The sequence below is a fragment of the Chelonoidis abingdonii genome, chromosome 6 (genome assembly GCF_003597395.2).
Source record: "Chelonoidis abingdonii isolate Lonesome George chromosome 6, CheloAbing_2.0, whole genome shotgun sequence".
Classification (NCBI taxonomy): Eukaryota; Metazoa; Chordata; order Testudines; family Testudinidae; genus Chelonoidis; species Chelonoidis abingdonii.
In genome coordinates this window covers 137,946,122-137,971,393 of record NC_133774.1, presented here as the reverse complement: position 1 = coordinate 137,971,393, position 25,272 = coordinate 137,946,122, and the positions used below count along the sequence as shown (strand labels likewise).

General features: G+C 48.2%; 2 protein-coding genes and 1 pseudogene across 4 annotated transcripts in view; 2 read left to right on the top strand and 1 right to left on the bottom strand.

The window, feature by feature from the left end:
- Positions 1-25,272, bottom strand: part of TSTD2 (thiosulfate sulfurtransferase like domain containing 2) — a 575,835-nt gene that overhangs the window by 481,198 nt on the left and 69,365 nt on the right. The window lies entirely within an intron of this gene.
- Positions 1-25,272, top strand: part of TMOD1 (tropomodulin 1) — a 73,151-nt gene that overhangs the window by 24,345 nt on the left and 23,534 nt on the right. For all 3 annotated transcript variants that reach the window (XM_075067457.1, XM_075067456.1, XM_075067455.1), the window contains exon 4: positions 18,315-18,404. In XM_075067457.1, the coding sequence (XP_074923558.1) occupies positions 18,315-18,404 (90 nt within the window). The remainder of the gene's footprint in view (positions 1-18,314; positions 18,405-25,272) is intronic.
- Positions 8,385-8,600, top strand: LOC142047067 (U4 spliceosomal RNA; annotated as a pseudogene).

Below are 25,272 nucleotides of genomic sequence, written 5' to 3'. Positions count from 1 at the left end.
CTTATATAAATCCATGGTACGCCCACATCTCGAATACTGTGTACAGATGTGGTCTCCTCACCTCAAAAAAGATATTCTAGCACTAGAAAAGGTTCAGAAAAGGGCAACTAAAATGATTAGGGTTTGGAGAGGGTCCCATATGAGGAAAGATTAAAGAGGCTAGGACTCTTCAGCTTGGAAAAGAGGAGACTAAGGGGGATATGATAGAGGTATATAAAATCATGAGTGATGTGGGAGAAAGTGGATAAGGAAAAGTTATTTACTTATTCCCATAATACAAGAACTAGGGGTCACCAAATAAAATTAATAGGTAGCAGGTTTAAAACAAATAAAAGGAAGTTCTTCTTCACATAGCGCACAGTCAACTTGTGGAACTCCTTACCTGAGGAGGTTGTGAAGGCTGGGACTATAACAATGTTTAAAAGGGAACTGGATAAATTCATGGTGGCTAAGTCCATAAATGGCTGTTAGCCAGGAAGGGAAAAGAATGGTGTCCCTAGCCTCTGTTCATCAGAGGATGGAGATGGATGGCAGGAGAGAGATCACTTGATCATTGCCTGTTAGGTTCACTCCTTCTGGGACACCTGGCATTGGCCACTGTTGGTAGACAGATACTGGGCTAGATGGACCTTTGGTCTGACCCAGTATGGCCGTTCTTATGTTCTTGTATAACCTAGTCTGACTTTGTCCATTATGAGTTTGGTTTGTTTGGGCAACCTTTCTCAGCGCTGGTGGATTAAAGCTGTAGCAGGGAGAGGGCCAGTTTCTAAAGGGACCTTTTCTGAGTATTGGAAAGGTTTTGTTTCATTGCAGTTCTTTCTGATATTCGAATTTTGCTACGTTAGCTTCAGAAGAGGGTGAATCTGAATGTAGGCGTGCTGCCCTGTATTAGCACATGAGGATTCGCTCGGGAATGCCAAGAAGATCAAACGGTGACTTTATTACAGTGTGTGTACCAGGTACTAAAGGGCTATTTAATTTAGCAAAGAAAGGCAAGACAGCTACCCATGGCTGAAAGTTAAAGCAAGACAAATTCAAATTAGAAATAAGGCACAAATTTGTAACAGTAGGATGATCTCCTTTCATATGCATCGCAAGTCAATCTCTATTTGTTTGGCCGTCTAATGGCTGCATCATCAAGGGTAGTCAGGAGTTACAGCCCACCCTCCAATCTTCTGACTGAGTTCTCCTCCACCATGTTGACTGTCTTCATTGCTGCCCCATAGTCACACTGTGAAGATGGGGCTAACCCACGTTTCTGCATGGTGGCAGCCCTTTGGCCGTTCCAGTCACCAGCCAGTTAAGCCTAGTCCAGGATCTGTGTCCCAGGTTGCAAACGCGTGGATGAAAGTCAGGGCTTCTGAAATTTGTTGGCATGCCTGTGTCTCTAGCCCAAAGTTGCTGCCACACTACAAGGACGTAGCGGTCAGCCCTGGCATGCTGTTGTTCATCCGAGATTGGCACTGGGCCAGCAGTGCTGTGGTGGTGCATGAACTACCCACAAAAGGATCTTATGAAGTCAGTCATGGCAAGTCAGCAGCACTGCAGGTGTGGGTGTTTTCTTCTGGAGGTGGGTGGATCTTTTGGGAAGTGTGCATTGCTCATTTGCGCCTATTGGAACCATTGTCAGCCTTGTGTGCAACAGGCTGCACATTATTCTAAGTACCACCACCAGGACTGAGGTTCATAGAACATTTGCCTCTGCTCCCCAGGAGGTTCTTGCTAGCTTCTGTATCACAGCAGTGCTGGAGATGACCATTGTCTTTAAGTGCTCTAGGGGTCACTTTGTTAGAATGTGGCCCAGTTTGGTTCCTAAGTAAATGACAACTGGCTGGAAAGGGAGAGGATGATCCTCAACACAGATTGTAAGGGGTTGATTGATCAGGGGATCCTTCAGCTGGAAGGTTATGGCCGCTGTCTTAGACGCACTTACCTTTGTCAGTGGAGACTTACATTATTATGTGTCCAGAGCATCCATGTCCTGGCTGAATGACCCTTCGCTATCATGTACATCATTCACCCACGTCAGCAAGACAGATGTCATCTGCACATGTATAGTTATCAGCCTTTCTTGTGGGTAGGTCATAAGTAGGTATGTTGAAGAGGAGAGCAGCTAGAACGGATCCTTGTGGGAGTGTATTACAGAGCTGTCTAAGCCAGCTGACTTTATCTCCAGCTCATAGGTGCCGACTTCCTCTTTACTTGGGGAGTGCTCGATGCCCCCTCCACAGCTTTTCCGTAGCGAGCAGGAGGCGCTGAGAGGGAGGGGGAGGAGTTGATCGGTGGGGCCGCCAGCAGGCAGGAGGCCCTGAGGGAACGGGGGAGCTTGACTGCCAGTGGGTGCTAAGCACCCGCTAATTTCTTTCCGTGGGTGCTTGAACCCTGGACCACCCACTAAGTCAGCACCTATGCTCCAGCTGGCAAGATGAAGCTCTGATTTGTTATCATTTCCATGATAAACCACATCATGGGCTTACAGGGAACAGTCTGCAACAATTTAGTGGTCAGCCCCACATGCTAGACGGTATCATCTGCAGCTGACAGATCCTCCAGAACAGCACCAGCTTTCTTGCTCTTCTCAAAGGTATCTTCAGTGTCTTCTGTTAAGTGAGTGACTTGGTTTTAGGTATAGCATCCTCGTCTGAAGCCAGCCTGAACAAAGGGACAAGCACTGAGGATGGTGCCCAGGGGAGTGATGGGTTCTCCACCTCTTGGTCATGAGATCATGGCTGGATGCCTTTCTGGAAGATCTGTTTCCCCCTTCTCACCATGCACCATACCTTGGCTGGTGTCGGTGCAGCACACTAGCCAATGCTGCTGTGCTTCCAGCTGAAGAGCACAGATGTACCAGAGGTGGCAGGATTTCTTTTGGAATTTCTCAGCAGTAGAGACTTTGGTTTTGCTCAGAGGGTACAAAGGGAGAAGAGACCAGCCACGAGTCCCCAGTGCCCACCCAACAGCTCTTCTGCAGCCAGGGGCGGCTCTAGGCATTTCGCCGCCCCAAGCATGGCAGGCAGGCTGCGTTCGGCGGCTTGCCTGCGGGAGGTCCAGAAGCCCGGAACCACAGACCCTTCCCGCAGGCAAGCCACCAAAGGCACCTGACTGCTGCCCGCCGCGGCACAGGTAGAGCGCCCCTCGCGGCTTGACATTACAAAACCGATGTTATAAAATCGGTTTTGCGCGTCCACAGTGCGATCAAAAAAATCGATTGCTTATGTCCATGGTCCAAGGCTACCATCGATTTCAGGAGCGGTGCACTGTGGGTAGCTGTTCCTCAGCTATCCCATAGTTTCCCACTTCCGTGTTGAGAGCACAGTGCCTGATGGGGCAGAAAACATTGCCCCGGGTGGTGCTGGGTACAGCCTCACCCCTCCCTTTGTGAAGGCAGCAGACAACCCTTTGGCGCCTTTTTCGCGGAGTGCATTGAGCAAACGCCATAGCACAGCAATCATGGACCCTGAGATCACAAACGGTATTCTGACCGTTGTCAACACCTCGCGTACTCTCGTGCTGACTATACTGAACAATGAACTGCAAAGGCAGGAGGAGAGGAGGAGGCAGCTATTGCTGAGCGGCGAGGACAGCGATGACGAGATGGAGGCAGAATTCTCCATAACCGCTGGCCCAGCGTTTTGGAGCTACTGCTATTAACGGGGCATCTACTACCCATTGAACGCCGAATTTGGGCACGGGAAACAAGCACAGACTGGTGGGACCGCATTGTTTTGACGGTGTGGGACGATTCGCAGTGGCTGCGAAACTTTCGCATGCGTAAGAGCACTTTCTTAGAACTTTGTGACATGCTTTCCCCTGCCCTGAAACGCCGTAATACAAACATGAGAGCAGCCCTCACAGTGGAGAAGCGAGTGGCAATAGCCCTCTGGAAGCTTGCAACGCCAGACAGCTACCGGTCAGTCGGAAATCAATTTGGAGTGGGCAAATCTACTGTGGGGGCTGCAGTGATGCAAGTAGCCAAAGCAATCGTTAAGCTGCTGCTACGAAAGGTTGTGACTCTGGGAAACGTGCAGGTGATAGTGGATGGCTTTGCTGCAATGGGTTTTCCGAACTGTGGTGGGGCCATAGATGGAACCCATATCCCTATCTTGGCCCAGAACACCAGGGCACCCAGTACGTGAACCGCAAGGGGTACTTTTCAATGGTGCTGCAAGCACTGGTGGACCACAAGGGACGTTTCACCCACATCCACGTGGGATGGCCAGGAAGGGTTCATGACGCTCGCGTCTTCAGGAGCACTAGTCTCTGTTTAAACGGCTGCAGCAAGGGAATTACTTCCCAGACCAAAATAACCGTTGGGAATGTTCAAATGCCTATAGTTATCCTGGGGACCCAGCCTACCCCTTGATGCCATGGCTCATGAAGCCATACACTGGCAGCCTGGACAGTGGTCAGGAGCTGTTCAACTACAGGCTGAGCAAGTGCCGGGATGGTGGTAGAATGTGCATTTGGCCGTTTAAAGGGTCGCTGGCGATCATTACTTACTCGCTCAGACCTCAGCCAAACCAATGTCCCGCTTGCTATTGCTGCTTGCTGTGTGCTCCACAATCTTTGTGAGACTAAGGGGGAGACATTTATGGCTGGGTGGGAGGCTGAGGCAAATCACACTGGCCGCTGAGTACGAGCAGCCAGAGACCAGGGCGATTAGAAGAGCACACCTGGAGGCGCTGCGCATCAGAGAAGCCTTGAAAACGAGTTTCAGCACGGCCCAGGGTACGGTGTGACTCTGTTTGCTTCCCCTTGATGAACCCTCCGCACTTGATGGACTTATTCAGTGTAAGCAACCCACCCTCCCCCTTTTCATTACAGGTTGGCGAAGGAAATAAATTCTGTATCGTTTAAAAATCATTTATTATTCATTAAAAGTAATTATGCATCTGTTAAAAATCATGAGTTTTTCTTTACTAGATTTCCCTGTAAGCAACCCACCCTCCCCCTTTCGATGTATTCTGTATTACAAAGGAACTATAAAAAAAGGCAGAGAATTAGGAAGGTGTCCCTGACTGCTGTGCTTTGGAAGGAGGGGGAAGGGAAAGGCTACTAAGCACATTGTAGCGTAATTACAGCCTTTTCCTTGAACTCTGCAGGGGTGTGGAGGAGTAGGCGGGTGCAGAAAGCCTTCCACCACGCGTTCTTACACGTCTGGGTGAGGGAGATATGGGACGTGGGCTTGCAGGGAGGTTATACAGGGGCTGCAGTGGCACTCTGCTACTGTGCTGCTCTTCCTGAAGCTCCACCATGCGTTGGAGGATTTCAGTTTGAGAACGCAGCAGATCCAGCGTTGCTTCTCTCCAACCTGGTCTTCCTGCCTAGCCCTCTCAGATCGTTCACTGGCATCTTCCTGTACTTTGCTACCACATCCTTCCAATCATTCTGTTTATCCCTCTCATTGCGTGTTACTTCAATAATTTCTGTGAACATTTCATCTCGCGTCTTCTTCTTCCTCCGCCGTATCACAGCACGCCCTCGTGATGGCATAGGGACTTCAGAGAAATGTGCAGCTGCATGGGGAAGGCAAACCAGGGTGATAAGTATGTGGAAAGATACCTTTTACAGAGCAATGATAGTACTTTCACATAGAACACTATCCACCTTACAGAGCACATGTGATCTCTATACAAGGTCGCATTTTGTATCGTTTAAATATTCAGTGTCTGTGTGACTGGTGTGGCACACACACAGACGCAGGTACGGCCAACCGTACGTCCACGCGCGCGATGGTAAGTGAGGCTTTAAATTTTGACTTCTCCGCCGTTCATATACACAGTGATCTATATGATGCCTTGCTCCTGTTAAGAGGAACCTGCAAAGCCCAAACCCCCTCTTTCACATCCACCAACAGCGCATGGCTCCTATCGTATACGATCGCTGCTAGTGATCACCCTACATCACCCCCGCAGCGCGTTGCTGGTAGCAGGGAAGAATCCTGCTTGCCAGACGCTGAAAACTCGTCGCTATCCCTCCTCCCATCCCCCCTCTGGCCAGTAGCAAAATCGCCATGTCTGCCCCCTATTTACATTCCTGATGTTCTACAAGGTAACAATGGATGATATCTCTCTCCTGACAATAGCACCGCAGGAGGCAGATCGTTTGTTTATGCAATGCCTTCAGTGCAATGCCTTCAATGCCTGCAGTACCAAATGTCTTGCAAAATGCATGGCGTTGAAAAGTTACCTACTATGGGGGACCGGAGAAGGCTGTCTTGGCCAGAAATGTTCTCATATAGCATAAGGGTTTTGAGTTCCTCCACGATCGATTCATGGAGAATTAATTTGGAGGATTTTCGCTCCATCCCCAGACATGTTAACGAAATTTTCCTGTAACAGTAATGGCTGCGACTGCAGCAAAAGCCCTGGTGTCAATGCGATCTAAAAAAACCGTCTTGTTTTAATCCGTGTTTGGTACAGAATGAAGGGACACTTACCGGAGGTCGCTTCCATGGCTTCACTGTCTGGGCTTCTCGCTTGGGAGCGCAGGGACTGTAATTCTTGGGTCTCAAAAAGATCCTGGCTGTTGGGGTTTACGGACTGCTGTGTGCTATCACCACGCTCATCTTCATCCTCAAATTCGTCTCCATCTTCCCCCTCGGCTACATCCTCAGAAACACTTGATATTTCAATCCCAAAGTCTGAATCCACGGACAGGGGTGGGGCACTGGTAGCGCTGAACCCCAAAAATTGCATGTAGTTCAGCATAGAAGCGGCATGTTTTCGGCTCAGAGCCTGACCTTCCGTTTGCTTCTCTGGCTTTCTGGTAACCCTGTCTAAGTTCCTTCACTTTCACTCGGCACTGAAGGAGTCTCTGCTGTGCCCTTTATCAGCCATAGACTTTGAAATTCTTTCAAAAACTTTTTCATTTCGTCTTTTGGAACGCAGTGCTGTGAGCACTGAGTCCTCACCCCAGATAGCGATCAGATCCAGAACCTCCTGTGTGGTCCAAGCTGGCGCTCTTCTTCGATTATCAGGAGACTGCATTGTGACGAGTGCAAATGAGCTCTGTGTGGTCACCTGTGTGTGTGCTGACCCTCACGGTGGACAATCAGGAAATGGAATTCAAAAGTTCGCGCGGGATTCAGGCTTTTCCTGTTTACCTGGCCAGTGCATCACAGTTTAGTGTCCGATGCTATCATGAGTGCCCCTGTGACAATGGTTCTGAAACCCAAATTGGGAGTGGCTCACTTGGGGCAGAGTCAATCGCTCCCTTCTGGTTTCTAAAAATTGAGTATGTCCTGCCTGGACTGTCATAGCCACGACTGCCTGCCTCCAAGTGCCCCCCCCCCCCCCCGGTTTATGTCACGAATAAGTCTATGTTTCTTATTCTTGTATTCCTCACGACTGCATGACAGAAATGGGGGGTGGGCCCTGCCACAGTAGCTGCGAGGGTTGGGAGAGAGGTGAAGCAATGGTTGTGGTTCTTGCCAGGGAACCCCCTGTTAATACAGCCACGGAGTAGCTGCGCTCTTCTAATACACTTGACTCTTCCTTCAGAGGAGTAGCCGTGTTAGTCTGGATCTGTAAAAGCAGCAGAGAATCCTGTGGCACTTTATAGACTAACAGACATCTGTTAGTCTATAAGGTGCCACAGGATTCTCTGCTGCTTTGACTCTTCTTGTAGTCAGGACTGACTCTATTTTTAGACAGCATAAGGGAGGATTGACTCAGTGGCCAGTGAGTCAATCCCAAGTTTGCTTTTGCGTTGCGCCCCCGGCTGATTTTAGCCAGGGGCACTCATGATAGCAGCGGACAGTTTAGAGAAGGAGAGATAACCGTCATGTCATTGCCAGTTTTCTCTGGCAGTAGACGGTACACAGAACGACTGGTAACCATCTCTGCTATCATTGCAAAAGCAATTGAATGCTGGTGTGTAGCGCTCGAGTGTCGCTCTGTCTCCACGGCATCTAGTACACAAATGGTGACGGGAAAAACAAAAAGCCGACGGTCTCTAGTGCTGCCGTGCTATTGTTTCTGCAAGGGCAATCCAGGAGAAAAATGTGCGAAAGGACTGTCTGCTGATGTTTTCCCGGAGCAAGGAATGACTGACGACATTTACCCAGAACCCCCGCGACCATTAACATTAGCATCAGGGGCCGGGGGATCATGGAGGACGGAAAGGGGGTGCTGAGGACTCCCGCTATCCCACAGTCCTCAGCAGTCTCGTAAAACTATTTGCATTCTTGGCTTAGCGCCAGTGTCTGTAGCTTACAACACGGTGTCTTTTATGGTTCACGGAACAGCTATTCAGTTTCCTTCCCCTACCCCAGCACGAGAAATGACAAGTTAAATAAAGCAATCCTTGAGTACTTACAATGTCACCCTCTTTGTACTGAATGCTACTGATAGAGGCGAATCTGCAGCACTGAAGAGCATTAGAGCTTTGCACAGTGGCAGTATCATAACCAATGAAGTTAATCTGAGGTGTGATTATTGCTACTTGAAAATCTGCTCCTCTCCCCCTTCCTGGTGGTAGATGGTACAGTACTACTGTAGACAGCAGAAACTGTTACCATCTCCCTCTTTTTGTTACACTCACCAGTAAATGGGACAGAACGGATAATAACCCTGTGTAAATTTTTGAAAGGAAAATGGGGATTAACTCACTTGGGACTGAGTCAATCCTGCCTTTACGGTTAATAAAAATAGAGTCAGTCCAGACAAGAATAGGATACAGTGTATTAAAATCAGTGTAGCACAGCGCAGCTGCTCCACGTCAGTATTTCACAGAGGGAGCCGCTGCAAGTAACGCAACCGTTGCTTCCCACCTACCTGGGCTACCACAGCGTGCCCCCCCCACCCATTGTTGGCATGATGTTATGAAGAATGCATGAATAAGAATCACAGAGTAGTTACTGAGATCAAATGAGGGGAGGGAGCCACCATGGGCTATGACAGTCCATGCAGTTCAGAATCTTTTCTTTACGCAAGAGAGGAAGGGGTCTGATGAAGCTCAGCCCCCAGGTGATAAGATGAAGACAGTTACCAGGCGTTCTGTACCATCCACTGTCAGAAAAAGGGAGTCATTCCCATTTTCACCCCGGAGCCCCCGGCCACACTCAGCCAGAGCACTCACTGGGCGGCGCCGTCTACCCCTGGGGAGGGGCAGAGGAGCGGATACTGCTTTCACCGCAGCAGCATCGCGTCTGCCAGCAGCATTCAGTACACAGAGGGTGACATTTACAGTACTCAAGGAATTATTTATTTCACTTTTTTTTACCGTGCTGGAGGGGGGAAAAACTGACGAGCTGTTCCGTGAACCACGCAAGACACCGTGTATTACGCTGCAGACATTGGGCGCGCAGCCAAAAATGCAAATAGTTTTCAGAGACCGCTGTGGAGACTGGTAGCTGTAGTCCTCATTACCCCCTCCCTCCCTCCATGACCATCCGTTTGAGTGTCTGGCTTCCCGTTACTGTTGTCACGCACCGCTGTGTATCCTGTAGTTTTTTTTCAAAAGCTTTGGCATTTCCTGTTCTTTAACGGAGCTCTGATAAAAGAGATTTGTCTCACCATACAGCGATGACATCTGCTATCTCCCGTAAGGTTCAATGCAGGAGATACTTTTGCATTTGAACTGCATCGCCACCCGTGGTGATCAGAGCTGGACACGTGAAAGCAGGAAATGTCACTGTAAAGCTCTCGGGATTTCCCTGTTTACCGGCACTCCGCATCCGAGTTCGGATTGCGGACCAGAGCGGTCAGTGGTGCACTGTCCTGCCTAGAATAATAGGCAAGTGTAACAGAGATCCAGTGTATCAGAGAGCACAGGTGCTCCGTGTCAGTATTCACAGGGGTTGCCCTGCAAGAAGCGCACCCGTTGCTTTCCTCCTCCCTCAACCTTCCTGGGCTACCGTGTCAGTGCCCCTCCCCCGTTGTGTGTCATGAAGTATTAAGGAATACCAGAATAAGAAACAGAGACTTGTTAGTGAGAGAAAATGATGTCGGGGGGGGGCACTTGGAGGCAGGCAGCCTCCCGGGCTATGACAGTCCAGGCAGAATGGACTCTATTTTTAGACACCATAAGGGAGGAATTGACTCATTGCCAAGCGAGTCAATCCCAAATGTGATTGCAAAAATTTTCAGCCCAAGTTTCAATGATTAAGCTTGTTATTAGCCGTTCTGTCCTATATCTACTGCTAGCGGTAGCAATGTTGCCCTCGATGTTGAGAAATTGGGCGGTTCTCCTGGATGGTGGGCAGTCCTGCAGAACCGTCTACCACCAGAGAGGAGGAGATGGAGGGAGCGGATACTGCTCTTCAGTGCTGTAGCGTCCCGTCTACCAGCAGCATTCAGTACACATAGGGTGACATAGAAAGTAGTCAAGGAATGATTTCTTACCCTTTTTTTTCACGTTGTGGGGGGGGGGGGGAAGAAACTGAGGAGCTGTTCCCTGAACCACGCCAGACACTGTGTTTGACCCTACAGACATTGGGAGCTCTGCCAATAATGCAAATAATTTTCAGAGACTGCTGTGGACTGCCCGCTGCATCCGAGTTCAAGATGCGTGCCAGAGCGGGGGCAGTGCTGCATTCTGGATGCCACCCGGGAGGCCAATAACGTCGATTTCCGTCCACACGGAACCCTAATCCGAAGTTATCACTATCGAATTTACGCTTATTCCTTCGTTTGGGAGTATTCCGAAATCGATTAAGGAGCGGTTAATCGATATTAATGACGACGTCGTGTGAACGGATACAGCGTTAAATCGGTATATCGGCCATTAAACCGATTTAAAGTCGCAGTGTAGACCTGGCCTCAGCCACACCTGTCTCAGTCCTCAAAGGCACAACACCTTCAAAGGACAAGCCTGGGGGCTTAAATTCATAACTCTGCTGGACACCGAAATCACAGTCGTCATAAAGGTGCTGGATTTATGGCTTATTACCACAATCCGTAACCCATTAGCCCCCCCTTTTTGTCCTATGACTCCAGGGGTGTTAACGGGCCACTCTACCGTGAATGGTCCCTTAGAATTTCTGTTCCACCTGGTATTTAGCTGCGATGCTCCGTGTATGTTTCCCAGGCCTGAAGAAGAGCTCCGTGTAACTCAAAAGCTTGGCTCTTTCCCCCACAGAAGTTGGTCCAATAAAAGATGTTACCTCCCCTGCCTCATCTCTCTAGTGTGCTGGGATCAACTTGGCTACAACAACACTGCAAGCAACAGTGGAAGTTATTTGGTGATTGTCTGTTAAAACAACCCCCCTGACTATACAGCCTAGGGACTGCCACAGCACATTAGGGTCACATCTGCTTGAGGCACTATTAGATCTTTGTGGTGGATGATAGTAAATTCAGTTCTATTTTAATTTCTCCATGACCAGCATATTTGAGATAATTAATATAAATATTTGTGGAACACTTTTTTTGTTAACCATAGAAATGAAGAATTAAAAAGACTAACTGACATTTTTAGTAGTTTTAGTGGGCATCCTTCAGTCTCAAGAGACGATGGGTATGTGCCCCTGAGAGATAAAGAAATTACTCTGTTGGTTTTATGGCAGCCACAGCCATGGCTGAAGAGACCCACTCACGAGAGACAATCTTTCTCTGCTGCATCTGTCATATTTAAAGGTGGTGTTTCAACCCTTTGGACTCTGCCTTCTGCAAGCTCTCTTCTCCTCTGCTAAGCTGGACAGCTTCCTCTCATAACTCTGGAGACGTATGTTAAGCTCTTGTTTCCAAAGGCTGCAGTCTTGAATGTGATCTTCCCAGTTTTCCACATCCATGTCCATTTCTTTGAGGTCTCACTTGCACACATCCTTGAAATGCAATGTTGGGCGTCCTTTGGGTCTTTTTCCAGATGCCAATTCACCATAGAGGGTGTCCTTTGGGATGCACCCATCACTCACTCAGCACACATACGCAAGCCAGCGGAGGCATCTCTGTTAGAGAAGTGTTTGCATGGTGGGTGTTGCTGGCCCATTTGAGCACTTCAGTCTTGGTGACTCTGTCCCTCTAGGTGATTCCAAGGATTCGACGAACGCACATGAAAGCTGTTGAACCTCTTCTCCTGATGAAAGTATAAGGTCCCTGTCTTGCTCCCATACAAAAGTGTGCTGATAACACGTGCACAGATCTTTGTGTGTTCTGTCAGTTTGTTGTTTTGCCAGACCCTCTTATTGAGTCTAGACATTGTTGTGGTGGCTTTTCCAGTCCAGATGTTGAGTTCTGTTTCACATGAAAGGTTGACTGCAATAGTGGACCCCAGGTATGTGAACTTGTTCACCACTTCAAGTTCATAGTTATTGATCTTGATGGAGTGTGCTTCCTGAACTCCTTGGAATGTTAGGTTTGTCTTTTTTAGGCTTATAGTAAGGTCGAAGTCTTGGTAGACTTTGGGAAAACAGTCCGTGAGGTTGTAGAGATGGGCTTCTGTGTGGGGTGCCACTGCTGCATCGTCAGCAAAGAGAAGGTATTGGATGAGGGCCTCCTGAGTCTTGGTTTTAGATCTGAGCCTTGCAAAATTGAACAGCTTCCCATCAGATCTTGTGTGCAAGTAGATTCCCTCTGTTGAGGAACCAAAAGCTTGTTTCAGTATCAGGGAGAAGATCCCAAACAGACTTGGGGCAAGTACACAACCTTTCTTAACTCTGCTGTGATTCTGGAAAGCCTCAGACACTGTGCTGTACATGTTTCCATGGAAGGATTGAATCACACTTAAGAGCTTGGGGGGACATCCAATCTTTTCTGGAAACACGAATAGTCCACTTCTACTGACAAGGTCAAAAGCCTTTGTGAGATTGGTGAAGGCTACGTAGAGGGGCTTCTTTTGATCTCTGCATTTCTCTTGTAGTTGTCTCAGCAAGGAGATCATGTCAATAGCAGACCTTTCAGCTCTGAAGCTGCGCTGTGATTTATCATAGATTCTGTCTACAAGGATCTGAATTCTGTTCAGGACAACCTGGACAAAGGCTTTTCCCATAATACTAAGAAGGGAAATGCCACGGTAGTTGTTACAGTCGCTCCTGTCGCCCTTGTTTTTATAGAGAGTGGTAATGTTGGTGTCTCTCATTTCTTGTGGTACTTTGCCTTCTTTCCAGCACAGGCAGAGCAACTCATGAAGGTGTTGCAGTGGGATAGTTTTCTGCACTTTATGACCTCTGACAGTATGCAGTCTTTTCCAGGGCCATCTATGCCTAGGCTAAGCACCTCAACTGTTGGTTCATTGTCGAGCTGGTTCATAACAGGTAGACTTTTGATGGCATTGTTGGCTGCGTCCAGAACAATATTTTCACAAGAGTAAAGCTCTGAGTAGTGTTCTACCCAGCGATCCATCTGCTTGGTGCAGTCGTTGATTGTTTCCCCTGTTGTTGATTTCAATGGGACTGTCTTCTTTAAAGTTGGACCCAAGGCTTTCTTGATCCCATCATACATGTTTCTGATGTTGCTTGCATCAGCTGCTACTTGGATGCTTTTGCATAAGTGCAGCCAAACGTCATTGGCACAGCATCAACAGTTTGCTGTGTCTTGGTTCTTGCTGCTCTCAACACATAAGATATCTTATTTGGGCCTCTCTTGTAGTTGGTTTGGGCTGCGCATTTGGCCTCTATGGCTGGTATCAGTTCACTGGAATATGCATCAAACCAGTTGTTAGTCTTGCTTTCCTTCTTCCCAGACACTGACAGAGCTGCATTGTAGATTGTGTTCTTCAGTTGCTCCCACTTCAAATGGATGCTTTTGGCACAATCACTGGAGTCAAGGACTTGTTGCAGCATGTTCTTGTACTGCTGTGACTTTTCTTGTTCCGCTAAGGCCGTGGTTTTCAAACTTTTTTTCTGGCATCCCAGCTGAAGAAAATTGTTGATGTCTACAACCCAATGGAACTGGGAGTGAGGGGTTTGGGGTGTGGGACGGGCTTAGGGCTGGGGCAGGGGGTTGGGGTTTGGGAGAGGGTCAGGGCTCTGGGCTGGGGGTGCAGGCACTGGGGTGGGGCTGGGGATGAAGAGTTTGGGGTTCAGGAAAGGGCTCCGAGTTTGGGGGGGGCTCAGGGCTGGGGTAGGGGATTGGGACACAGGCTTGGGGTGCAGGCTTGCTGCCAGTGGCTCCCGGTCAGCGGCACATCTGGGGTGCAGAGGCAGGCTTCCCACCTGCCCTGGCACTGCGGACCGTGCTGTGCTTGAAGCGACCAGCAGCAGGTCCGGCTCCTAGGCAGAGGCACGCAAGCGGCTCCACGCAGTCCTCACCCACAGGCACTGTCCCCCCAGCTCCCATTGGATGGTTCCTGGCCAATGAGATCACAGAGCTAATGCTCAGGGTGAGGGCAGCGCGCGGAGCCCCATGCCCCACACCCCCACCTGGCAGCCGGACCTGCTGCTGGCCACTTCCAGGGTGCAGTGTGGTGTTGGCACAGGTAGGGACTAGTCTGCGTTAGCTGGGCATCACCGAAGACGGGACTTTTAACACCCCAGTCGGTGGTGCTGACCAGAGCCACTGTGACCCAGTGCCTTCCATTCTACGACCCAGTTCTGTCATGACCCATGGTTTGAAAACCACTGTGCTAAAGTACTGATGTTAATACGAGGACGTGCTTTTAGTGCAGATCTGTTTATTTTCTTTGGTTTAAGTCTGACCTTGCTGCATACCAGAGAGTGGCCTGTGTCTCAGTGAGCACTTTGATAACTGCGGGTAATGAGGATGCTGTTAAGGTTGGTACGCCTTGTGATGATAAAATCCAGTTGGTGCCAATGGCCAGATCTGGGATGTTTCCGAGACACTTTGTGTTGTGGCTTTGTCTGGAAGAATGAGTTTGTTACACAGAGGTCGTAATAGGAGCAAACTTTTAGCAGTCCCCATTCTTTTATCAGGTCCATATTGACCAAGACCATGCTTCATGATCAGCTCCCACTCTTGCATTGAAGTCCCCTAGCAGGAAAACATATTTGTGCTTTGGAAGCCTGCTGATGGTGGTGTTCAACTGGTTGTACAACTGGTCCTTGATGTCAGAAGACAAGAAGAGTGTTGGGGAAAACACACTCACAGGGTTGACTGGGCTCTCAGATGAGAACAACCGTAGTGCCAAAATTCTCTCTGATCCAGTTGTAGGTGACTGTCATCCCCAGAAGTGAGTTCTTGATGGCAAATCCCACTCTGTGCTCTTGCGTTTCTTCAGTGCTTTTCCCCTGCCAGAAAAATGTGTAGACTTTTTCCCTGAGTGATCCACTTGATGCTAGCCGTGTTTTTTGAAGGATTACGATATCCACATTGAGTCATTTCAGCTTGTCATTGATCATGGCAGTTTTATGTACATTGTCATTTGCTGAAGGTCCTCAGATAATCCAGTTGTCAGGGTGCAAATGTTCCCGCACCCTATCTTTAAGGAAGTTTTCTCTCTTTTACTTGATTTGCCTGGTGCATTGGTCACAGTCCACTTCTCAAGTTATGAAACTCTAAACTCCAAGCACCCATTGAAGCAGGCAGACTGTGGTCGGACAACACCCTATCGTCTGGGGGCCGCCCAGTTTTATGGTAGGTGGTGGCTGTCCAGTGAGATACGATGATCTCTCCTACCGTCAGAGACAGCCCTTGGTGCTCAACTCTACGCCAATGGAGTAGGAGCTTAGAACCGGTGACTGCTGCCTCCCATGTTGTGTTGGGGCTTGAGGTGAAGATGGAGAACCTCTCCAGGGCGCAAGCCTGGGCAAATGATATGGAGGCCCTGAATTGCTCATGCATCAGGACCCCATCTCAGCATCACCGGTAAAACCCAGAGGAGAGGAAGAACCAATACGTTGGTACCCAATCTGCTGCAGGAGTTGCCAGAAAGATACTGAGATGTTAGGACCTAGCTGTCTTTGGGGCTCCACTTCAGATTTTCTGTCTGAGTTTACTCTCATAGCCTTACATTCTCTCGAATTCACCCACAAGGCAGTGAGGCTTTTCTGTCAGGGGTTGCTACCTTAGCCTTATGCCCTCCCGGGCTACCCACAAGGCAGTGGGTTTGAGGAGCTGCAGGTAGTACTGTCTGCTCTCATTGCAGTAACAGGCATAGCCTGATCTGACATCAAACTGACATTAATTCAAAATTAACAACAAAATCATCCTAGAAGTAAATTAACCCTTTCCATTCCCTCCCCTCTACTACTTCTTCTGCACCCTGTGCCCTGGAAGAACTTCTCTGCAGGCCTGTGTGTGTGCTTGTCTTCCTGCTGCCCAACACAGGAGCAGACAAGCAGAAGACAAGGAAGTGGGTACTTGTGTGGGAATTGTGGTGCTCTTTGTCCTGTGTCCCTGTACAATATGAGCCAGACATTGAGACCAGAGGCCTCCCAGTCTGCAGGTACCAATTGTGGGCATAAATAATCACAGGTGTAATCCCACACCTATAGCTATTTGCACCTTCAGCACAGGTCTCTTGGATGACTGAGAGTCTGATTTGTGGGTTGAAGCAGGAATTTACATGTCTGAGGGAACTAGATAGTGGGTGCCAGTAATTGTAGGTGTGCAATTATTTGTCCAAGCAGCTTTTCACCTGGTAGGTCTAGCAAGAACCACCCTTCTCATGACAGTCCCAGCACTCTGCAGCCAATATTCCACATGGACAGGGAAGTTCTGGCAATTTCTGCTTCTGGTGCCAGCCAGATCCTGGAAGAACAGTTTGTGGAAAAACTAAGAGAAAACAGCTGTTGGGACCTTGAAGAAGGTCTGTTCTGTGTGAAGCTTAGAGGAATTTTTGTTCTTAGTTTATTTGATATGATTTTCCCATCCCTAATAAACATACATTTACGCATCTGTTTATGCACAGATGCATACGTGTGACATTCTACAATGAACCACATGAGAATGGAAAATTGGTTGCTACAGGGCTTTTTCCAAAATGAATTTTCGGAGAGCAGCAGGATTTCTTTTTTAAAATGTTATGTTGGTCTGTGGGCTTTGTGCTGCCTGCTCTGGGAGGTGCCGGACTGCTGAGGTTACGGAACAGACACAGACTGAGGCTGCCTCTACACTTCAGCTGCTACAATGGCACAGTTGCAACATCAGTGCAGCCACTTGCCGCGGCAGCGGGTGGGCATCTGCTGGCACTGTAGGTGATCCATCTCCACGAGAGGAGTAGCTAGGTCAACGGAAGAATTCTTCCATCAGCTTAGCGCTGGTTTACCCCAGGGTTAGGTCAGCTTAACTGCCTCACTCAGGGGTATGGATTTTCACACCCCAGAGCAACAAAGCTTGGTCAGCTTAGCTTAGTTTTTAGTGTAGACTGGGCCTGTGTGTGTATGTTGGTTTAGAAAATTAGAGATGAAATGCGTTAGTTATCTGAAACTTGGGTTCTGTGTTCTTGCAGCATTTTAATTCTGTTTATATTACTCATGTTTCTGTCTTCGCAAAGCTCAAGTCAAAGCTGCCTTTAGTTTGTGTTGGATAGAAACAGAATGCCTGTAGCCAAAGCACTTATGTGTGGGATCTATACACTGTTCTGGAGTTTTCTGGATCAGAATGTCTCATTCTGCTGCTGAGTGTCCCGGGCACAATGTTGATGCTACTGTCTTATACAAGAGTGGAGTGCCCCTCCCGCCAGGCGAGTGGCGGGTGGAAGGCACATGGTACACTGCAAGATCAGGCGTGAGATTAGTAACTACTAATGGCTGTTTCTATGTTTTGTGATATTTATTCTTCCTCTCACTTTTTTTTATGTTTGGCTCCAACCCAGACACTCCATTCAGCTTGGTTATTGAGAAACTGTTCCCACGTCTGTGCCTCCTCCATTTAATATCTTTTGGCGTTAACGCACAGCCCTGACCCTTGCTGCCTGCAATGCACATATCTTTCCCTGCACAAATCATGCTACCCTTTAGTAGAGAGAAAATGGCCATAGCCTCAGTGTGCTGTTGGTACCTGATGCCACTCAGCACAGTGGGACTCAAACTGTGGGTTCATGGGTGCCATCTTTCTAGCTTTTCTACATTCGCACAAAAGCAAATTTCTGACTGTGGAGGCCCACATTTTAGGCAGGGCTGGCTGCAGGGGTTTTGCCACCCCAAGCGGCAAAAAAAAAGAAAAAAGCCACAATCACGATCAGCGGCAGCTCCACCGTGCCACTTTCTTCTTTGGTGGCAATTCTGCGGCAGGTCCTTCCCTCCAAGAGGGACCGGGGGACCCGCCGCTGAATTGCTGCTGAAGAGCCCGACATGCCGCCCCTTCCCCTTGGCCACCCCAAGCACCTGCTTGCTGAGCTGGTGCCTGGAGGCGGCCCTGATTTTTGGTCATTTCCGGGATGCTGTGTGCACCTGAGGCTTTGCCAGAATCCATCTTTTCTCAGCATAAGCGGCTGCAATAACTCAGTTTTGTTTTCCTTTCTTTTTAATGTAGCTATCCTTGGCATGCATACGTTGATGAGTAACCAGCAGTACTATGAGGCACTCGGGAGCACCACTATCGTTAACAAGGAAGGCCTGAACAGTAAGTGTGATTTACAGCTGTTCTGGAGTATTTGGTTGAAAGACTCAAAGCTGCTAGTGGGCTATTGACTGTGATTATTTTTTAATAATATTTTCTAACCTTATTTTTCTCGTTATGTCAAATTCCCCTAAGAAGTATGAACCAACACAGGACCCATTTATATTGCCGAAATTGTAAAAGTGTGAGATCTGGTGCATCTGGGATGGGTGAAGGGGAGAGCATCTGGCTTTCATTGCTCAATAGCTCCCCCTGATGCTCACCTAATAGAATGGGACTGACAGTGACTGTACCGGAGATGATACATTCACTCCAGAGCAGGGATCTCCAACGCGGTGCCTGCGGGCGCCATGGCGCCCACGGGGGCATCTTAATGCGCCTGCATCCTGGCCCCCGGGAGAGCACCTGCTGAAATGCTGCAGTGGCATTTTGGCGGGGATGCCTCTCGATGACTACACTTGTTGCTGACAAATGATGTCATAGAGAGGCGTCGCTCCCGAATTTCTGCAGCGACGCCTCTTGCTGACGCCACTTGCTGTCAACAAGTGATGTCATCAAGAGGCATTGCCCCTGACTTTCGGTGGGGACGCCTCTCGCTGACGCAGCTCGCTATTGACAAGTGACATCATCGAGAGGCGTCACTTCCGAATTTCGGTGGGGACGCCTCTCGATGACGCCGCTTGTCGACGCAGTGATCCTTCGGCTGGCGACCACTGCTCTAGAGCTGGACTGAGAATCAACATTTTTCTCGCAAGGAATTTCAAACAAGTCCTTATCATAAGCCTCTTTCCCAAATCTGGACCTTAGCGTCCAAAATCTAGGTGCTTAGCATGAACCTCCAAGCTTAATTACCAGCTTGGATCTTATCTCGCTGCCACCAACCAGGAGTCAGTGCCTGGTACACCTTGAGGCCCCCAAAACCTTCCCTGGGAACCCCCAAGACTCAGATGCTTTGAGTCTCACAGAGGAAATAAACCACTTCCCTCATCCTCCCCTCCCACCCAGAACTTTCCTCTCTGGGCTAACCTGAAGAGTAATTGATGCAATCTCTTTACATCACAATACAGAAGCATGTCTCCTTTATCCCAAAGAGACAAACTCAATACAAGGAAAACAGAGATGATCCTATCTCTTCCCTCCCATCCCCCAAACTCCCTGGCTGCAGAGCTTACACCCGTAAGATCTAACACAAAGAGAATACTCCCTTGTTCTTAACCTACACAGAGAGAAAAACTCAAAACAAGTCTACAAAAAAATTATATAAAAAAAAGAAAGAAAAAGACATAAGAATATAAACTCTGCATAAGATGACAATACAGGGCTATTGCTTATAAGAAAATATGAAAAAACAGTCTGATTCAAACAAGATATCCCATTTGAAACATTCTCAGCAAGTTACACAACATTAAAATACACCAAACAACATAAAAGCCTATATGTTTTCTACCTGTATTACAAGTTGGACAGAAGATTAGAAGAAGAAAGAAGCTTCTCATAGCTGAGAGACAGACAAAAGACCCAGAGTCCAAAACTTCCCTCCCTGACTTTGAAAAATCCGGTTTTCTGATTGGTCCTCTGTCAGGTGTTTGGTTCCCTTTGTTAACCCTTTACAGGTAAAAGAAACATTAACCCTTAGCTATCTGTTTATGACAGTCCTTGGTTTGGAAGTTTCAGTTTTCCCATTGGAAGTTTTAAAATAAAAGGTTTGTTTTGACCTGGAATTTCAATTTAAATGTAATTTCATTTTATTTAAACCAGAAAAACAAAGTGACATTTAAAAAAAATGAAAATGTTTGTTTAGATATTTTCCTGTGGCAAAATGAAATTGTGTTTTTTGGCCGAGAACTGTCTGCATGAAAAATGTGGAACAGCTTTAGTTCTGTGCTTGGAGTCTGAGCCTGTGAGGGCCAGTTCCTGGCATGGGGGTGGAACGGTGGCCCCAGATCTCATTTCAAACAGACAGGCAGCAGAAAATAGCAGAATGCAGGCAGAGCAAATCCTGAAATGGCTGAAGCACTGAGGTTGTGACTTGTTTGACTCTTAGTGCATATTGCTTCCTCCTCTCCCCACCCTTATTCTATTGTATCCATTGTGATAGACCCAGGCCAGTTGTGTACAGCAGAATAGCAGAAGGCAGATATACTGGCCACTGGATAAGCAGTTTTCTGTTCCCTGAGTGACCAGAGCAGGGGCTGCTCCAGGCTAATGAGAACACCTAACTCTAATTAGTCTGCAAAGAGTCAGGTGAGGCAGTTAAGCACCTGACTCTAATTAAGGCCCCTCTGATGCTATAAAGGGCTCACTCCAGTCAGGCCAGGGGGAGCCAGAGGAAAGGAAATGTGTGCGAGGAACTGGGAGCAAAAGGTGTGCAAGGAGCTGAGAGTGAGTAGGCATACTGCTGGAGGACTGAGAAGTACAAGCATTATCAGACATTAGGAGGAAGGTCCAGTGGTGAGGATAAAGAAGGTGTTTGGGGGAGGCCATGGGGAAGTAGCCCAGGGAGTTGTAGCTGTCATGCAGCTGTTCCAGGAAGCACTATAGACAGTTGCAGTCCACAGGTCCCTGGGCAGGAACCCATAGTAGAGGAAGGGCCCGGGTTCCCCCCAAACCTCCCAACTCCTGATCAGACACAGGAGGAATTGACCTGGACTGTGGCTTCTACCAGAGGGGAAGGTCTCTGGGCTGTTTCCCGACCACAGTGTGAATCTGTGAGGTGAGCAAATCTGCCAATAAGTATAGGACCCACCAAGGTAGAGGAGGAACTTTGTCACACCATGTTCTCTAGTCTACTACAGGAAAACGAGTGGGTCAGAACCTCTGCTGGTATAAATCCGTGTGGTGCCACTGAAATTTAATGGAGAGATGCTGTCATAACTATAAAAGAAGAGTAACAGCCCCAGTGTACAATACTATAAAATCCCTCCTGGCCAGAGACACCAAAATCCTTTTACCTGTAAAGGGTTAAGAAGCTCAGGTAACCTGGCTGACACCTGACCCAAAGGACCAATAAGGGGACAAGAAACTTTCAAATCTTGGTGTGGGGAAGGCTTTTGTTTGTGTGCTCTTTGTTTTGGGCGTTGTTCACTCTTGAGACTAAGAGGAACCGGACATCAATCCATGCTCTCCAAATCTTTCTGAAGAAGTCTCTCATATTTCAAACTTATGAGTAACTGCCAGGCAAGGCGTGTTAGTTTTATCTTTGCTTTCTCAACTTGTAACTGTTTCCTTTTTGCTAAGAGGATTTACCTCTGTTTGCTGTAACTTTGAACCTAAGGCTAGAGGGGTTCCTCTGGGCTCTATGAATCTGATTACCCTGTAAAGTTATTTTCCATCCTGATTTTACAGAGATGATTTTTACCTTTCTTTCTTTAATTAAAAGCTTCTTTTAAGAACCTGATTGATTTTTCCTTGTTTTAAGATCCAAGGGGGTTGGATCTGGACTCACCAGGAATTGGTGGTGGGGGAAAGGAGGGGGAATGGTTAATTTCTCCTTGTTTTAAGATCCAAGGGTTTGGATCTGGTGTTCACCAGGAACTTGGTGAGAAGTCTCTCAAGGCTACCCAGGGAGGGTATATAGATAGTATTCTTGGGGGAAGGTAGACAGAGTTTCCAAATGACTCTTAAAGGATTGGAGTGGTGGCAGCAAAACCAGATCTAGCTGGTAATTAAGCTTAGAGGTTCTCATGCAGGTCCCCACATCTGTACCCTAAAGTTCAGAGTGGGGAAGGAACCTTGACATGGTGAGCAGCGGGGAGGGATTTTAAAGGAACCAAAAGCCAGTAAGATTTTTTTTCTCCTGTTTAGCTGCTTGGAAAGTAGAGCTGAAGTAGATGCATATCTATCTCTTGCCTAAAGGCAGAGGTGTTAAGTTTTTTAAAAAGGGTCTTTGTTAAGAGAAGGTTTCAAACTGTGAGCAAGCAGTTAGCAAAAGGAATTTACAAGCTGAATTGTTTTTTGCTTTCTACCTCTCGGGTATAGCTAGTTTAAAAAAAAACAACAAAAACTGAATGCTGTGACAGTCTCTGTTAACTGGGCAGCCCTGAGCTGAGTGCATCCCCGTTTCAGTGAACTGCAGAGGGGGTGTGACCCAACACAAGAAAGAAGGAAAATGACGACCAGTGAAACAGCTCCCAAACTAGAGCTGGCCAGAATAGAAGCAGAAGAAAATAAAAAGAAACATGAGAGATTGCTCGAATTAAAAAAACTTGAGAATGAAGCTGCTGAAAGAGCTATGGAGGAGAGGGAAAGAGAGAGGGAGGAGAGGGAAAAAGAGAGGAAGCATGAACTGGAGTTAGCAAGGGCTAGGCAGGATATATCAGCCAACCCTAGCAACCCCTCTCCATGTACCGCTTCCCATCCCAGAAAATTCCCCACCTACAAGGCAGGTGATGACACCAAGGCCTTCTTAGAAAATTTCGAAAGGGCCTGCCTTGGATACAGCATCTCTACAGACCAGTACATGATAGATCTGAGGCCACAGCTCAGTGGACCCTTAGCAGAGGTGGCAGATGAAATGCCTAAAGAACATGTGAACAGTTGTAAACCTTTTAAAAACAAGGCCAGAATCAGAATGGGACTAGCACCTGAGCATTCCCGTCAGCGGTTCAGAGCCCTAAGGTGGAAAACAAATGTGTCATTTTCCTGACACGCCTACCACATTGTGAAAAATTGAGATGCCTGGATATCAGGAGCAAGTGTTAAATTTTTGGAAGATCTGTCCTTCCTGGTGCAAATGGAGCAGTTCTTAGAGGGTGTTCCTGAGGAAATAGAAAGGTACATCCTAGATGGGATGCCCAAAACTGTAACTGAGGCAGGGGAGATTGGAGCCAAATGGGTGGAAGTGGCAGAAAAGAAAAAAACTAGTGGCAATTGGAGTGAATATCAGATGGGGCAAACCGAAACCAAACCCTATCACCAGGGGTAACCCAAGGCCCCACCTACAACCCAAGGAAAGTCCCAGACACCTTATCATCCCACCTCACCAGTCTCCATCAACCCACCTCGACCCAGTGACCAGTCAGCTGGGCGATGTTTTAAATGTAATGAGCTGGGGCACGTGAAGGCCAACTGCCCCAAGAACCCCAACCGACTACAGTTCATTACGCCGAAGTCATACCCAAGGTCCTCAGGCCCAGATGCCTCCCAGGTACCCTCAGAGCAAAGGGAAACTGTGAGTGTGGGTGGGAAGAAGGTTATCGCGTGGAGGGACACTGGAGCACAGGTGTCAGCTATTCACCAGTCCTCAGTGGACCCCAGATTCATCAACTCAGAGGCCCAAGTGAGGATTCACCCATTCATGTCAAAATCTTTAAACTTGCCTACAGCTGAGTTGCCTGTCCAGTACAAAGACTGGTCAGGAACATGGACTTTTGCAGTTTATGATAATTATCCCATCTCTGTGCTGCTGGGGGAAGATTTGGCCAACCATGTGAAGCTGACCAAGAGGGTGGGAATGGTCACCCGCAGCCAGGCTAAGCAAGCTTTCACACCCATCCCTGCTTCTGAGCCGTCCACCAGGGCCCCATCCGTGTTACCAGAGATCCAGACAGCGGTGGTAGAACCATATCCCCTGCCAACGACTGCAACAGCCGTAGTGGATCCAACCTCAGAGATCCAGCCAAAGTCAGTCCCAGAACCAGAACTGGCAAAGCAACCAGCACCAGAACCATTGCCAGCACTGAATACAGCGCTTGCAAACCCATCTACAACTTCAATACCGGAGGGCACCATCGAGCCTGCACTGGCAGCAGCAGCAGATAACCCTACACAAGAGGGTCAGCCAGAGCCTGAAATACCACTTAGTGCACCAGCGGAGAGCGGTTCACCATCACCTGCATCGCTTCCAGAGGGACAAAGGCCAAGTCCACAGTCCAAGGAGGAACTGATGTCTCCAACATCAAGGGAACAGTTCCAGGCTGAGCAGGAAGCAGATGACAACCTTCAGAAAGCTTGGGCAGCGGCATGAAGCATCCCACCACCTCTCAGCTCTTATAATTGATCCTGACTTTTATGTAAGAAAACTCTTTCTGGTGGACATCAGAAAGACTGGCATCCTCAGAGACAGTTGGTAGTTCCAACTAAGTACCGGGTAGAGCTCTTAAGCTTAGCCCATGATCATCCCAGTGATCATTCTGGGGTAAACAGAACCAAAGATGGATTGGGAAAGTCCTTCTACTGGGAGGGGGTGGGCAAGGACGTTTCTAATTGTGTCTGGTCTTGTGAGGTGTGCCAAAGATTGGGAAAACCCCAAGACCAGGTCAAAGCCCCTCTCCAGCCACTCCCTATAATTGAGGTCCCATTTCAGCAAGCAGCTGTGGATATTCTGTGTCCTTTCCCAAAGAAGACACCCAGAGGAAAGCAGTATATTCTGACTTTTATGGATTTTGTTACCCGATGGCCGAAAACAGTAGCTCTAAGCAACACCAGGGCTAAAAGTGTGTGCAGGTATTGACAGACATTTTTGCCAGGGTAGGTTGGCCTTCTGACATCCTTACAGATTCGGGAACTAATTTTCTGGCAGGGACCATGAAAAACCTGTGGGAAGCTCATGGGGTGAACCACTTGGTGGCCATCCCTGATCACCATCAAACCAATGGCCTCGTGGAGGAATGGGGGGTGTGGCCGTCATAGAGTTAATGAAATTTGGGCCCGATAAAGGGCCATGTTGTACGTTAAATTGTCGTGACATGACACCCCCTTCCCGGTAATGAATGGAAGGCCGCGGTAGGATGTAGCAGCGAGTTGGCTTTTGCCTTAACAGGGCGGCCTGCTAACCACTATTACGCCGAGGTTGTATGCAGCCGTATAGTTTCAGGCCATTGACTGGTGCCTCATGTGACGCACGGAGGGGATTAAGGGCCATTCAGTTGCC